The sequence below is a fragment of the Sapajus apella genome, unplaced genomic scaffold (genome assembly GCF_009761245.1).
Source record: "Sapajus apella isolate SASKATOON/1434 unplaced genomic scaffold, GSC_monkey_1.0 scaffold130, whole genome shotgun sequence".
NCBI classification, from domain to species: Eukaryota; Metazoa; Chordata; class Mammalia; order Primates; family Cebidae; genus Sapajus; species Sapajus apella.
Window position 1 is genome coordinate 292,689 of NW_022437070.1, and position 16,132 is coordinate 308,820.

The 16,132-nt window shown below is 52.4% G+C and overlaps 1 protein-coding gene across 1 annotated transcript; it reads right to left on the reverse strand.

The window, feature by feature from the left end:
* Positions 1-2,594: 2,594 nt before the first annotated feature.
* LOC116539682 (cone-rod homeobox protein-like) lies at positions 2,595-4,273 on the reverse strand. The gene is made up of 2 exons (XM_032262838.1): positions 3,887-4,273; positions 2,595-3,308 (listed from the first exon to the last, which is right to left on the reverse strand). Exons 1-2 carry the CDS (start codon positions 4,271-4,273, stop codon positions 2,595-2,597), a joined length of 1,101 nt encoding a protein of 366 aa, XP_032118729.1.
* Between the last annotated feature and the right edge of the window lie 11,859 nt (positions 4,274-16,132).

The following is a 16,132-nucleotide window of genomic DNA, read 5'->3' on the forward strand; positions in this document are numbered from 1 at the left end:
TGTTCAACCACATACAATGAATAGTATTTACGGAGGCTTTTAAAACTTACAAAAGGCCGGGTGAGGTGGCTCACACCTGTAATCCCAACACTGGGAGGCTGAGGAGGGTGGATTGCTTGCGGTCAGGTGTTCGAGACCTGCCTGGCCAACATGGTATAACCCTGTCTCTACTAAAATACAAAAATTAACTAAGCATGATGGCGGGTGCCTGTAATCCCAGCTACACAGGAGGCTGAGGCATGAGAATTACTTGAACCTGGGAGGTGGAGGTTGCAGTGAGCTGAGATCATGCCATGTCATTCCAGCCTGGGCGACAGAGCGAGACTTCGTCTCAAAACAACAACAACAACAAAAACTAAAATTTTATTCCACAAAAGAACCGAAGATCCTACAAAGAGAATGAAAAGATCAGCGGAGCACAGTGGCTCACACCTGTAATCCCAGCGCTTTGGGAAGCCACGGTGTTTGGATAATCTGAGATCAGGATTCAAGACCAGCCTGGCCAACATAGTGAAACCCTGTCTCTACTAATAATACAATAAATTATTATGGCTGAGGCAGGAGAATCGCTTGAACCCAGAAGTCGGAGGTTGCAGTGAGCCAAGATCATGCATGCTACCACACTCCAACCTGGGCGACAGAGCGAGACTCTGTCTCAAAAAAAAAAAAAAAAAAAATAGTTGGGCATGGTGGCACAAGCCTGTAATCCAAGCTGCTCAGAAGACTGAGGCATGAGAATGTCCTGAGCCTGGGTGGTGGAGGTTGCAGTGAGCCAAGATTGTGCCACTGCACTCTGACCTGGGTGACAGAGTCAGACCCTGTCTCCAAAAAAAAGAATTGAGGAGATGAAAGAGAGGGGAATTCTGTTCTACTTAATCCTTTCACTTTCTATTCAGCTAATCAGGCCACGTGCAAACTCCACCTTCATTCATTAATAAACTAATCTTTTTCCCATTCACTGATATGGCTGGAGGGTCCAGGAGCACCACCCTCCCTCCCCCATCCCCAGGATGTGATTCTGAATCCAGAGTCAGACTGGACCACCTCTCCCTCCTGCCCCCAGGATTCCCTCACCTGCAATAGATGGATTAGATTCCTCCCTACTCTTCCCACAGAGTCAGAGTCTGAATCTGACTGGTGTGGAGTTTCGGTGTTTTTGTGTGTATTTTCCTACCAGGGTCTGCTAGATAAGAAGGAGCTTTCATGTTATCCTAAATCCCCACCAAACACACACACACACACACACACACACACACACACACAGCCGTCCTCCCTTCCCCCCACATCTGATCTAATTCTCTCTCTGCTCTGCTGAGGCTGGCCTGGCCTAAGAGGATTAGAGCATTTGCTAAACCGGACCAGGACAGGGTCACAGAATCCGCTGTGTTGGTGGGGGCAGGGACCCAGGGCCAGGACGGCCACCAGGGAGCGGCAGAGGAAGCCAGACGCAGAGACAGGTGTGGAGCACGGAGGAGGGGGCACTCCCTGGATTAGCAAAAAACAACGTCCACGGGGTAACCAGGAACTACATTCATTTTCAAAATTTACAACGTCCAGATAATTTATTAGAATTCAAAAGAATTGAGGGAGGTTCCCACAAACAAAATAAATAGATCAACTGAATCCTCTGTACAAGACAAATGTGTTTTTTAACAATAAGAAATACCATGTAAAATATCACACAATAATGTAAAATATTGAAATACTATGTAATAAGAAATACCATGTAAAATATTAGACAAAATATTTTAACAATAAGAAATACCATGTAAAATATCAGACAATAATGAAAATGAAGTGCAAGAAATAAATCTACAGAAAGATGCCTGCAAGATCTCTGTGGTTAAACAACATTTTGGCTGGGCACATTGGCTGGAAGCCTATAATCTCAACACTTTGGGCACCTATAATCTCAGCACTTTGGGAGGTGGAGGCAGGAGAATCACTTGAACCTGGGAGGTGGAGTTTGCAGTGAGCCAAGATCACACCATTGCATTCCAGCCTGGGTGACAGCAAGACTCTGACTCAAAAAAAAACAAAAAAAAAAGAAAGAAAATATTTGTAAAGAAATAGACTACAAAAAATGGGCCCAAAAGACCATGAATAGTCACCATTTAAACAAAAATAAGAAAAACATGTTTTTAAAAGTCACTACTTGAAGATTCCTAACGCCCATGAGAATTTCTCAACCTTTCAATCATCAGGTAAATGGATATTACAACTGCAAGAAAGCCGTAAGTCATTGGATGGACAAATATTAAAAAGTCTCACAATCCTCAGTGTTGGGGAAGATGTGGACCACGAGGAGTGCAGGGGAAAGCCCTTTACAAAGCTCTCAAGCAGCGTCCTCTAGTGCCAGACATCCCAGTGAGCCAGCACTCCAGTCCCAGCAGAGACATGCTCAGGCTCAACTCAAACGAGAGGCAGGGACACTCACAGCAGAGCTTACATGAAATGGCCACACAGTGAAGACAGCAAATGCCCACCTGCAGCCAGGTGGGTAAAGGGTGCTGCATTCGCTGTAGAAAGTCACCAGCAGTGGACCAGTCACTCCAGGCCCACTGGAATCTGAAGGCCTTGCAGGCACAGGCCCCCTATAAATCCAGAAACCCCCGGGGCAATGAGGGATTTTCATCCACAGAGCCATTCTTCTCTTCGTACTGAGACATCTGGGTGGAGACTGAGGAGTCCTCAAAGGCGTCTAGGGGTGCTAACAGCTCCGGCAAGTCGGAGAATAACTGAGTGTCTGGCCAGAAGCTGGAGGCATAGGGGCTCTGAGGCCACATGGAGTCTGGGGCCGGGTCTGGGAGTGAGGCTGGACCTGGTGGCATCAAGCATCCGCCTCGGACTGGGTCTGGGATTGGGCCAGGGCCTGAGACTGGACCTGGGACTGGACCTGGGTTGGAGGCTGGGCCTAGCATTGACCCTGAGAACGGGCCTGAAGTTGGGCCTGGGTGCGGGCCTGGCACCTGGGCTGGGCCACGGAGTGGGGCTGGGATCGGGCTGGGGCCTGGACCCGGGCCAGCCAGGAAGCCACCCTGCGCGCCTCGCTCAGGACCGCCCCAGGCCTGGTGGAGGCTGTAGGTCGTGGGTTTTGCTGCTGGGAGGATTCCCGAGGGGCCCGGCTGAGGGGACATCCAGGAATCCCAGCCCTGCGGGAACTCAGGACCCCCAGGGGCGGAGGCAGCGCCTGCAGGGTCTGGGGGCGCAGCCCGCACTCCGCAGCCTCTCGGTCCTGGGCCGCTCTGGGGCTGCTTCTGGAGCCGCCGCTCCCGGGCTAGTTTGGCGCGACGATTCTTGAACCACACCTAGGGGGAGAGGGGACAGGGAGGGGGTGTGAAGGAGAGGTTCGTGTGCCACCTCGGCCCAGGTGAGCGGCTGGTGGGGGAGGGCTGGCCTCAAGCCTCGCCCTGAGCTCACCCCCCCCACTGTCCCTCAATCCCCGAACCCCCTGCAAAGCTCCCACCTCCCCAACCCCCTGCCCCCCACCTCCCACCTTACCCGGGCCTCCAAGGCCTGGAGAAGGGAGGGGAGAGTGAGAGAAAAGGAGGGGGTGGCGCGTGGGGTGGGAGGGGAGGAGCGGGGACTGCAGCCCAGGAGCCTGGGGCCAGGGAGGGTTCAAGGGCAGGGACTCTGGGGGTGCTCAGGGGGCCTGGGGTCTGGACACCGGGAGACCCCGTGGGACACAGCCTGGGCTGATCACATGGGCGGGTTTGCGCCCGCACAGAGTTGAAGCAGGGCTCTGGGTGCAGCCCTGGTCTACACTGGTGTAACCCCTGGCGTAGCAAGGCAGGAGGTGGCTGGGTGGACCGGGCCCCAGTGACAGCGGTGGGGAGGCCTTTTGGGGTGATGACAGAGACGGGGCGGGGTGGGGCTGGGGTCAGACCTGCAGTTGCTGCTCCCTGAGGTCGAGTTTCTGCGCCAGCTCCAGTCGCTCGTCAAAGGTCGGGTACTGCTTCTCCTGAAAGTAAGCTTCTAGCTCTTCCTGCTGGCTGCGAGTGTAGACCGTGCGCTCCTGCCGCTGTCTCCTTGGAGGGTTTTGGTTCAGGGGACGGCCCTGGGCCGGGGGAGGTCCTGGGAGCAGGAGGGAAACAGGGTCAGAGAAGCCCCCAGGCAGCCCGCCCCGCCCCTCAGCCCCTCCAGCACCCGCCCCCCAGAAACCCGGTCCCCTGCGCCCGGCGAGAAGCCCAGGCGGTCTGGCTGCGGCAGCGCTGGGATAGCAGCCTGAGGTCCGGACCAGACCTTGCACCACTCTGGGCCTCAGGGTCCACATCTTGGCAATGGGCGTGATAACAGCCCCTGTATTATTCGGGACCCCACAGAGGGGAAGGCAAGCAGCCTGGGCGCCTCACCCGGAGCAGAGGGGCTGCCTCCGGCCTGCTCAGCCCTCCCCAGCTGCCCGTCTCCTCCCACCCAAGGGCTCTAGGGACCCTGACACCCAAAGGCCACCGCCACCTGCCCCATCCTCTGCTCCACTCAGTTGCACGATTTAATTTCTTTCCTTCAGTCTTTTTTCTGGAGAGGGAATCTTGTTCTGTCACCCAGGCTGGAGTGCAGTGACGTGACCACGGGTCAAGGCAGCCTCCACCTCCTGGGCTTAAGCAATCCCCGGGCTCAGTCTCCCGAGTAGCTGGGACCACGGGTGTGCACCACCACCCCTGGGTAATTTTTGTATTTTTGGTAGAGAGGGGTCTCACTCTGTTGGCCAGGCTGGTTTCAGAATCCTGGGCTCAAGTGATCCTCCCGCCTTGGCCTCCTAAAGAGCTGGGGTCACTGGCGTGAGCCGCTACTCCCGGCTGCACCATTTGATTCCATTTCCCAAAGGCCACGAAGTCCTCCCCCATCTGCAGGGCAGGAAGCCACCCGCACAGCCCCAGCCCTTCTCTGGATGCCCAGATCTGCACTCTGCAGCCCCTGACACAGGATCGGCCCAGGCCCCTCACAGCACTGTCCCGGCTCACCTTGGGGATCCCTAGGGTCTTGCATCCTGAGTCCTGCTCTGTTCCCAAACACAAGTGTGCACTGACACAAGTCTGGCTGTTAAATCACTTTTATGCTGTGCCCACCCTGCCCTGCCCCGCCCTGCTGGGACCCTCCCTTCCCACCCTGCCCTGCAGTCCCGCCTCCTGGAGGAGTTGAATGACAGATTAATTTTTCTTTTTTTCTTTTAGATGGAGTCTTGCTGTGTTGCCCAGGCTGGAGTGCAATGGTGTGGTCTCAGCTCACTGCAACCTCCATCTCCTGGGTTCAAGCCTCCTGCCTCAGCTTTCCAAGTAACTGGGATTACAGGTGCCCACCACCATGCTGGGATAATTTTTTGTATTTTTAGTAGAGGTGGGGGTTTCACCAGGTTGGCCAGGCTGGTCTTGAACTCCTGACCTTGTGATCCACCCGCCTCGGACTCCCAAAATGCTGGGATTCAGGCGTGAGCCACCACAACCGGCTGGATTAACTTTTCATCACTGATCAGGTACTGCCTGCTGAGCTGGGCTGGGAGCTGGGGAACCTCAGTGGCCGACACTACCTTGGCTTCACCCCCCACGGGCCCTAGCCCAGGCGAGAGGGCATTCCACACGGGGTGGGGGGAATCAGCATCATGACCCTTGGTTGGGGTCCCCATCTCAGGAGAGGCACCACCAGCCACCCAGCCCCCAGGAGTCATCCTGGTTCCTTCCCAGGGCCGGGGCCCCACAGGACCAATGCCAGCGAGTCTACCCACTCTCCCGGCTCCCAGGCTGCCCGCCTTGTCCTGCCACCATCCCTCCCTCCTGGATGACCCCACAGCCTCCTCTTTGGTCCCTCGAGGCCACTCTGGCCATGACTATCCATTCAAAAAATTGTCCCCAGGTGCCTGGGCGTCAGGACAGCTCAGTACACACCGGCCCTGCTGATATGGGTTGGTTTCTCTAGTGGATTTGCCCATGGGGCGAAGGTCTGATGGGCATTCACACAGACCTGTGCTGGTTTCTCCTGCTGAGTAAATCACCTCGGTGCTGGTTTATTCCAGTTTATGTAAGGGGCTGGTGAGCTGGGTTCACATGATCCCAGCCTCTCCGAGCTGCACAGACCTGTATCAGGAGAGGGCACAGGTCTGATGGACGTTCCCGTGGGCCGCTGTTGATCTGCCCTTGTGAGTGAATGAACCCGCTGCTGATGACACAGGGGACCCATGACCTTGGTCCACACAAGTCGGGTCCCTCAGAGATGCATCTTCTCTGTCAGACACCTGGCTGCCCTCGTCTCTCCGTGGCGGGACCCACGTGGGTTCAGGGGCCAGAGAGATTGACAAGGGTCACAGTGCAGGGTACTAGAAATGGCTGGTGCAATCAATTTCAAAACTCAATCAAATGAAGACATTGTTCCCACAGCCTTGCTCATTGTCTTCACCTGCTGCTTAGAGTTCTGTCGTAGAAATCCTCATCCCCAGCAACGACTCCCCATTGCGCAGCTGTCCCGCTTCACCCACAGGATGTGCTGGGAACACAATGGTTTCCACAGAGATTTTGCACCGTGGCTCTTTCTTTGGTCAATAAAGGCAGAAACAGATGAACAAGCTCACTGGTACTATTTTTGTGAAGATAGACATTTAAATATAAGCAAGTTCACAGCAGGATGATTCACGATCGCCCAAAGGGAAAAAACACCAAGACCTGGATCTGCCGATGCAGCGCCAGCCAGCCAGCCCCCAGGAGTCAGCCTCACTCCTTCCCAGGGCTGGGGCCCCACGTGACCAATACCAGCGAGTCTGCTCACCCCTTGCGGCTCCCCGGATGCCCACCTTGTCCCGCCACCGTCCTTCCTGGATGGCTCTGCAGCCTCCTCTTTGGTCCTTGAGGCCACTCTGGCCCCTACTGTCCATTCAAGCAGTGCCCCCCAGGTGCCTGGGCGTCAGGAGAGCACCATACACTTGGCCCTGCCGATATGGGTTGCTTTCTGTACTGGATTTGCTCGTGGGTCCAAGATCTGATGGGCATTCACGTAGACCTCTGATGGTTTCTCCTGGTGAGTAAAGGACCTCGGTGCTGGTTTATTCCAGTTTATATGTCAGCCTCATGAGCCGGGTTCACATGAGCGCGGCCTCTCCGTGCTGCATAGACCTGCGTGTAAACATCAGACTGGACCCCTCGTTTATAACAGAGCCTGCTGGGGCCTCTTGGATCAAAGAGAACAGGATTACTATGTTCATTCCTCGGGGAACTTTTATCATAATCAATGGAAGATGAACGTTAAATAGGGAATCAAATATAAACTGAAACGAAGCAAACAGTGGCTGGGCATGTTGGCTCATGCGTGTAATCCCAGGGCTTTGGGAGCCAAGGCAGGAGGATCACTCAAGGCCAGAAGTTCGAGACCAGCCTGGGCAAATAGCGAGATCTCATCTCAACTATATATATATTTTGTTTGTTTGTTTCTTTGAGACGGAGTCTCACTGTGTCACCCAGGCTGGAGTGCAGTGGCACAATCTCGGCTCACTGCAATCTCTGCCTCCTGGATTCTGGCAACTCTCTGCCTCAGCCTCCCGAGTAGCTGGGATTACAGGAGCCCGTCACATGCCTGGCTGATTTTTTTGTATTTTTAGTAGAGATGGGGTTTCACCACGTTGGCCAAGCTGGTGTTGAACTCCTGACCTCATGATACACCTGCCTCGGCCTCCCAAAGTGCTGGGATTACAGGCATCTGCCACCACGCCCAGCCTTGAAAGGAGAGATGGTATGCCCCTGTAGTCCCAGCTACTTGGGAGGCTGAGGCAGGAGGATCGCTTGAGGCCAGGAATTCGAGGCTGCAGTGAGCCATGATCAAACCACTGCACTCCAGCCTGGGTGATGGGGCCAAGACCCTGTCTTGAACACAAATAAATAAATATATTTATTTATTTTTAGAGATGGGGGTCTCACTACGTCCCCCAGGCTGGAGTGCAGTGGCTATTTACAGGCGCGATCCCACTACTGCTCAGCACGGGAGTTTTGACCTGCTCTGTTTCATACCTGGGTCGGTTCACCCCTCCTTAGGCAACCTGGTGGTCCTCCACTCCCAGGAGGTCACCATATTGATGCCAAACTTAGTGCGGACACCCGATCGGCACAGCGCACGACAGCCCAGAACTCCTGGGCTCAAGCAATCCTCCAGCCTCAGCCTCCCGAGTAGCTGGGACTGCAGGCACGCGCCACCGCGCCCGGCATAAATAAACAAATCTTAAAACAAGTAGATGGTATGTTTAGCAGTTTTGCTGCACTCTCTTGAATGGTTGCTTAGCATCTCAGAGCGGCCTCTTTCCATCGCCGGCTCTATATGCTGCTCCCTTTCTGGAAACATTTGGCCATCGCTGCACATTGAGTTCCACTTTTAGGTGGCCGGGAGCACATTATTCACCAAGGCAGATGATAGTCCTGCTGTCAGCAGAAACGATCCGGCAGTTTTCTTGGTCTGTAACATGTGAGTAGATGGCTCTCCCTCTCTATAATTTCTAAAAGAAATTAAATGTGGAACTTTACATATTCGATTGGCAAAGATGAAGACGAGGGAGCCGGGCGCAGTGGTTCACGCCTGTAATCCCAGCGCTTTGGGAGGCCGAGGTGGGCAGATCATGAGGTCAGGAGTTTGAGACCAGCCTGACCAAAATAGTGAAACCCCATCTCTACTAAAAATACAAACATTAACCAGGCACGGTGGCAGGCGCCTGTAATCCCAGCTACCTGGGAGGTTGAGGCAGGAGAATTGCTTGAACCCAGCAGGCAAAGGTTACAGTGAGCTGAGATTGCGCCACTGCATTCCCAGCCTGAGTGACAGAGCCAGACTCTGTCTCAGAAAAAAAAAAAAGAAGGAAGGAAGGAAAGAAGGAAGGAATGAATTGAAATCAGGGAAGTGAACAAATATTTGTGCACTAATGTTCATGGCAGCATCTTTTACAACAGCCAAAAGACTAAAACGACCCAAATGTCTATCAAAGGACTGAACAAAACGTGGTCTCTCCATGCAATGGAACATTCTTCAGCCTTCTGAATAAACCCCAACACGGTCTTGGCAAAAGATAAAAGAAAAGAAAAAGCAACATTCTTCAGCCTTAAGAAACACTGTCTAACACAGGCTACAACCTCCACAAACCTAGAAAGTATTTATGCTAAATGAAATAAGCCCGGACAAATATTTTGTGGTTCCACCCCCAAGAAATATCTAAAATAGACAAATTCATAGAGACAGAAAATAAGCTAGAATTTCCAAGGGATCCAAAACCTAAAATGCAATAAAATAAATAAATGGGGAAAAAAAAAAAAAAAAAAGAATTCCCAAGGGCTGGGAAAAGGAGGAGTTTAATGTTGGATAGGTACAAAGTTTCAGTTTCGGGCTGGGTGCAGTGGCTCATGCCTGTAATCCCAGCACTTTGGGAGGCTGAGGCAGGTGGATTGCTTGAGCCCAGGAGTTCCAGACCAACCTGGGCATCTTGCTGAAACCCCATCTCTACTAAAAATACAAAAATGATCCAGGCATGGTGGCGGGCACCTGTAATCCCAGCTACTCAGGAGGCTGAGGCAGGAGAACCGCTTGAACCCAGGAGGCAGAAGTTGCAGTGAGGCGAGATCGCAGTGAGACCACTGCACTCCAGGCTGGGGAACACAGCGAGATACTGCCTCTAAAAACATAAAAGTTAGTTAATTAATTAAATATTAGGATGGTAAGTTGTATGTTATGCCTATTTGACTGCAGTTTTAACAAATAAGAAAAGTGGCTTTTCTCTGGGTTTGATATTGTTGAGAAAGGAGGGTCATTCTGATTCTCTTATCTTGAAGGTGAGGAGGATGGGGAGTGGCCAGAACTAGGGTTTTTTGTATAGAAACGGTGTCGCTTGTATTCCACAGAATAGAAGGACATAGATCTCTTTTGCGGTTTGGACAAATGCATTGCCGTCTGTGTTTACACTTGACTGCAGGGTCTCAGGGCAACACAAAGAATGACCTTGCGTGTTTGTTTCCTTGTTTTAATCCTGCCCTTGCACCGTGCATTTGTGTTTTATGAAATCCTTTCTTTTAAAGAAAAAAAAAATTTATTTATTTATTGAGACGGAATCTCGCTCTTGTCCCCCAGGCTGGAGTGCAATGGTGTGATCTCCGCTCACTGCAACCTCTGTCTCCCGGGTTCAAGTGATTCTCCCGCCTCAGCCTCCCGAGTAGCTGGGATTACAGGCGCCCCACGCCACTGTGCCCAGCTAATTTTTGTTATGTTTAGCAGAGATAGGGTTTCACCATGTTGGCCAGGCGGGTCTCAAACTCCCAACCTCAGGTGATCCGCCCGCCTCGGCCTCCCAGAGTGCTGGGATTACAGGCGTGAGCCACCACACCCACCCTGAAATCCTTTCTTTCCAAAGAAAGAACATGGAGGCCTGGCTGTGAGTGTGAGGCCAGCTCCTGGTCACTGGAGGCTGCTTGTCTCCTTCTGGTATTTAGCCAACTCCCTTGTACTCCACATTCCAGACGTGGGGCCTCAGAGCCGGCTAAGAAGCCCTGGAGGTCCTTATCATTATCAGCTGCCTGACCTTGGGTTTGAGCAAAAGACTTCCTCCCTCCAGGATCAGTTTCCCACACACAATGGGCGTGTGTGAATTACGGCATCTCTTATCATGACATCTGCTCCGGAGGGGACCTGGCACAGAAAACCCTCCCTGAGCCCTCCCTTGACCCCCCTGGTTTGGAGAATCCTCCCCAGTCCCTGCAAGTTTGCCCCCAGGGCAATGTCACTGGCAGAGCTGCCTCACCTCCCCTCCAACCTGCAAAAGATACTGATCAAACATTATCACCTTGAAAAGCAGCCTCCTCCTCACCAGGGCACCAAGTTTAAGCCAGCAATTTTCTTTTCTTTTTGTCTTCTGGGGTTTTTTTTGGGGGCGGTTTTGAGAAGGAGTCTCCCTCTGCTGCCCAGGCTGCAGCGCAATGGCGTGATCTTGGCTCACCGAAACCTCCGCCTCCTGCGTTCAAGCCATTCTCCTGGCCTCAGCCTCCTGAGAACCTGGGATTCCAGCTGCTCACCACCACGCCCAGCTAATTTTTGTATTTTAGTAGAGACGGGGTTTCACCACTTTGGCCAGGCTGGTGACCTCAGGTGATCCGCCTGCCTTGGCCTCCCAAAGTGCTGGGGTTACAGGAGTGAGCCACCAAGCCCGGCCATAAGCCAGCAATTTTCAAGGTCTGCTTGGTATCAGAATCCCCTGAAGAGCTCCTTAAAACCCAGATTCCTGGGTCTCACCCCTAGAGCTCCAGTTTCTGATTAGCAGGTGGTACTGACGCCCGTGGTACGCAGCAGGAAACATACTTGGAAAACGGCTGTTATTGGCGGGGCGCGGTGGCTCCTGCCTGTCATGCCAGCACACTGGGAGGCCGAGGCAGGCGGATCATGAGTTCGAGAGTCTGAGAACAGCTTAACCAAACCCTTTCTCTACTAAAAATACAAAAATTAGCCTGGCTTGGTGGCCTGAGCCTGTAGTCCCAGCTACTAGGGAGGCTGAGGCAGGAGAATCACTTGAACCCGGGAGGCAGAGGTTGCAGTGAGCCGAGAGAGCGCCATTGCGCTCCAGCCTGGGCGACAGAGCAAGACTCTGTCTTGGGGGGGATAAAAAATGGCTGTTGTCAGCTCCGCGGCAAGCCTCTCTAGCCACCTCAGCCCCCACACCAGCCTCTGTCTCAGAGCTGGCCTTGTTTAGGGACAGGAAGAGGCCAGCAAGGCAGGGAAGGAAGGATGGAGACTTAAGCTGGGGCCGGATGGAGGGTCTCAAATGTTATTTCCAGAAAACAGAAAGTACGAGAGAGGTGCAGAAGCAGAAGACGTCATACACTTGGGAAGCCAGGCAGGGGAGAAGAAAAAAAAAAAGAAATAGGAAGACAGACAGATATAAGAAATGGAGGCCGGGCACGGAGGCTCACGCCTGGAATCCCAGCACTTTGGGAGGCAGAGGTAGGCAGATCACAAGGTCAGGAGTTCGAGACCAGCCTGGTCAACATGGTGAAACCCCGTCTCTACCAAAAATACAAAAATGAGTCTGGCGTGGTGGCGGGTGCCTGTAGTTCCATCTCTACTAAAAATACAAACACTAGCTGAGTGTGATGGTGCGTGCCTATAGTCCCAGCTACTCAGGAGGCTGAAGTGGGAAGACCATTTGAGCTTGGGAGGTCGGGGCTGCAGTGAGCTGTGATGGCATCACTGCACTCCAGCCTGGGCAGCCCAGCAAGTACCTGCCTCAAAAAATTAAAAAATAAAAAGAACAGAAGTGGCCGGGCGAGGTGGCTCATGCCTGTAATCCCAGCACTTTCAGAGGAGAAGGAGGACGGATCGTTTGAGGTCAGGAGTTTAAGACCAGCCTGACCAACATGGCGAAACCCCATCGGTACTAAAAAAGCAAAAATTAGCCAGGCATGGTGGCAGGCACCTGTAGTTCCAGCTACTTGGGAGGCTGAGGCAAGAGAATCACTTGAACCCGGGAGGCGGAGGTTGTGGTGAGCCGAGATTGTGCCACTGCACTCCAGCCTGGGCGACAGAGTGAGACTCCATCTCAAAAAAAAAAAAGCAAGTAAAATAAAATAAGGTCTATTCTGTGTTTAGAAAATTGGTTCCATTCTCTGACTTCTCTAGACCACATTCCCTTCCTCTTGGGAATGGAGTTTCGTTTCCCAAATTCATGGAAAACAGCCCCTTTTCCATCTACTGCTCTGCCTCGGGTTTTCCCTGGAAAACGTCTCCTTTCCGGCCCACCTGTAGGGTGGTGTTTCTTCATCTTTAACCTGAGAAGTGCCAGCAAGGCTGAGTTGGATCCCATTTGCATTAGGAAAGTTAATTAACCTCTCCTGATCCTCAAAACCAGGAGGGGGACGGCTCCTCCCTCAGGGAGCGGCACTGATGTTTCCACAGTGATGGGGCAGTGCCTGGCACGTGGAGGCCCTCCGTGAAGAGTTGAGCTGTGACTTTATCATCATAGGGTGCCGGGGCACGAGTGCTTTTCCATGGAGGGGATAGGAGTGCAGGAGGAGGGGGCATCGTTTCGTTAAAACTCCCCGGAGCCCCCTCCCCTCCACATCATGTGTCTGAACCTAATCCTCCATAATTCCCCTGCCATTCTGCTGAGGCTGGGCCGTGGCAGTAAGAGGATTGGAGCATTTGCTAAATTAGTCCTGGTCAGGGGCAGAGGAAACAGCCGAGGGGAGGGAGGGACAGAGACATATGGGGGTGAGGGAAGAGATGGGGAGAGGGAACGAGGAGAGAGAAGCACTCACAGCCTAGACCTGGGGTGGGGGGGTCTCACCAAGAATCCCAGCGCTTTGAGAGGCCGAGGCAGGAGGATCATTTAGAGTCCAGGAGTTCAAGGCCAGACTGGGCAACATAGCAAGACCCCATCTCTACAAATGCATAAATAAAAATTCAAGAACAGGAATAAAATGAGGATAGAACATGGAAGGGACAGAGACCAGCAAGGAGGCCCGGCAACCTGACGAGATGAATATCAAGCCTGGGTCCACCCCTCCTAGCCTGGGACTTCGGGCATGTCAACCAGCCGCCCTCTGCCTCAGTTTCCTCATCTGTGAAATAGGGATCATAATGATCGTATCAGCCAGGCATGGTGGCTCATGCCTGTAATCTCAGCACTTTGGGAGTCCTAGGTGGGCAGATCACCTGAGGTCGGGAGTTCGAGACCAGCCTGACCAACATGGAGAAACCCCATCTCTACTAAAAATACAAAAAAAAAAAAAAATTAGCTGGGCATGGTGGCTCATGCCTGTAATCCCAGCTACTCAGGAGGCTGAGGCTGGAGAATTGCTTGAACCCAGGAGACTGAGGTTTCGGTGAGCTGAGATCCTGCCATTGAACTCCTATCTGGACAAAAGAGCAAGACTGTGTCAAAAAATAAACAAATAATCATAATAATAATAGTGTCTATCTGATAGACTGTTCTGAGAATTAAGAGTTAGAACTTTTTGATTTTTTTGAGACGGGGTTTCACCATGTGGGTCAGGCTTGTCTCGGACACCCGACCTCAGGTGATCCACCCACCCTGGCCTCCCAAAATGCTGGGGCTACAGGTGTGAGCCACTGTGCCCAGCCTGGATTTAAAGTGGCTTACACCACTGCCTGCTCAATAAGTTTATTTTCTTTTCCTTCTGATTTACTAAGGTATAATTTATGTCCTATAAAATCCATTCTGTTTTTTCCCAACTTTTTTTTTTTTTTTTTTGAGACAGACTCTCAGTGTCACCCAGGCTGGAGTGCAGTGGCTCAGTCTTGGCTCACTGCAACCTCTGCCTCCCAGGTTCAAGTGATTCTCCCACCTCTGCCCTCTAAGTAGCTGCGATTACAGGCACCCGGGACCAAATCCAGCTAATTTTTATATTTTTAGTAGAGACGGGGTTTCACCATGTTGTCCAGGCTGGTCTCGAACTCCTGACCTCAGGTGATCCGCCCACCTGGTTCTCCCAGCGAGCTGGGATTACAGGCTGAGCCACCGCACCGGACAAGATAGGGAACATTTCTAACACCCTCTTTGAGGGTGTTAGATCCTCATTTGTTCCTTTGCTGGTGAGTAAATCTCACCAGCTTCTCTCTAGGTCCTGGCAAGCTCTCTCCCTGGTATAGCTTTATCTTTTCTCGACTCTCAGAGGCATGGAATTATATAGTATGTGCTTCTTTGCTCCTGGTTTTTTGGGGTTTTGTTTGGTTTTGGTTTTGGTTTTGGTTTTGAGACAGGGTTTCACCATGTTGGTCAGGCTGGTCTCGAACTCCCAACCTCAGGTGTTCTGCCCACCTCGGCCTCCCAAAGTGCTGGGGTTACAGGCGTGAGCCACCTCGCCCAGCCGGATTTGCCTGTTCTGAATATTTCATATAAATAGGAAAATACAATATGTGGTCTTTGTGTGTGGCTTCTTCTATGACTGTATTCAATGCCACTGCATTAAGTAGCTTAAAATGAAAAAAGTGAATTAAGAATCATGCAATGGAAAAAATGCTACATTTTATAGTATGTGTGTTTTACCACAAAAATAAATAAATGTTTATTGAGCTCTTACCATGGACCCGGCTTCAGGACCAAGTAATTAATAGAATAGCATCATTCCGTTCTCTTGAGGTGGGTCTTCTTAGATGCTCCATGCTACAGGTGGGGAAACTGAGGCTGGGAGAGATGAATCACCTGAGGTCAGACGACCAGAAGAGGCTGAGCTCGGCTCAGACAGCAAGTCTGCCTGACCTCCATCCTGTATGTAACTCCCATCATCCCCCAACAAAAGTCTTAACCTGGGATTCAGCAATTGAGAGGAATACAGGCAGAGAGAGATGACCTAGAGGCCCCGTGCGGTGGCTCACGCCTGTAATCCCAGCACTTTGGGAGGCTGAGGTGGGTGGATCGCTTGAGGTCAGGAGCTCCAGACCAGCCTGGCCAACATGGTGAAACGCCGTCTCTACTAAAAATACAAAAAGTAGCTGGGCACGGTGGTGGATGCCTGTAGTCCCAGCTACTTGGGAGGCTGAGGCAGGAGAATCGCTTGAACCCCGGAGGGGGAGGCTGCAATGAACTGAGATCTTGCCACTGCACTCCAGTCTGGGCAACAGAGCAAGACCCCATCTCAAAAAAAAAAAAAAAAAAGATAGCCTAGAGCTGGAAAAACAGGAACTCAGAGGAGGGCCAGGCATGGTGGTTCACACCTGTAATCCCAGCACTTGGGGAGGCCGAGGCAGGTGGACTGCTTGAGCCCAGGAGTTTGAGACCAGCCTGAGCAGCATGGCGAAACCTTGTCTCTACTAAAAATACAAAAATTGTCAGGTGCAGTGGCTCACACCTGTAATCCCAGCACTTTGGGAGGCTAAGGTGGGTGGATCACAAGGTCAGGAGTTCTAGACCAGCCTGGCCAACATGGTAAAACCCCGTCTCTACTAAAAATACAAAAATTAGCCAGGCATGGTGGCGGGCGCCTGTAGTCCCAGCCGCTTGGGAGGCTGAGACAGCAGGATCGCCTTTACCCAGGAGGCAGAGGTTGCAGTGATTCAAGATCATGCCACTGCATTCCAGCCTGGGTGACAGAGTGAGACCCTATAAGAGGAGAGGAGAGGTGGGGAAGGGAGGGGAGGGGAGGGGAGGGGAAAGGAGAGGAGGGGAGGGGAGGGG

Excerpts from the sequence above, each read along its gene's own strand:
- LOC116539682 (XM_032262838.1), bottom strand. The coding sequence starts at position 4,273 with ATGTGGACCCTGAGGCCCAGAGTGGTGCAAGGTCTGGTCCGGACCTCA. Across the intron at positions 3,309-3,886 it reads TCAGGGAGCAGCAACTGCAG|GTGTGGTTCAAGAATCGTCG; the intron begins GTCTGACCCCAG and ends CTCTCCCCCTAG.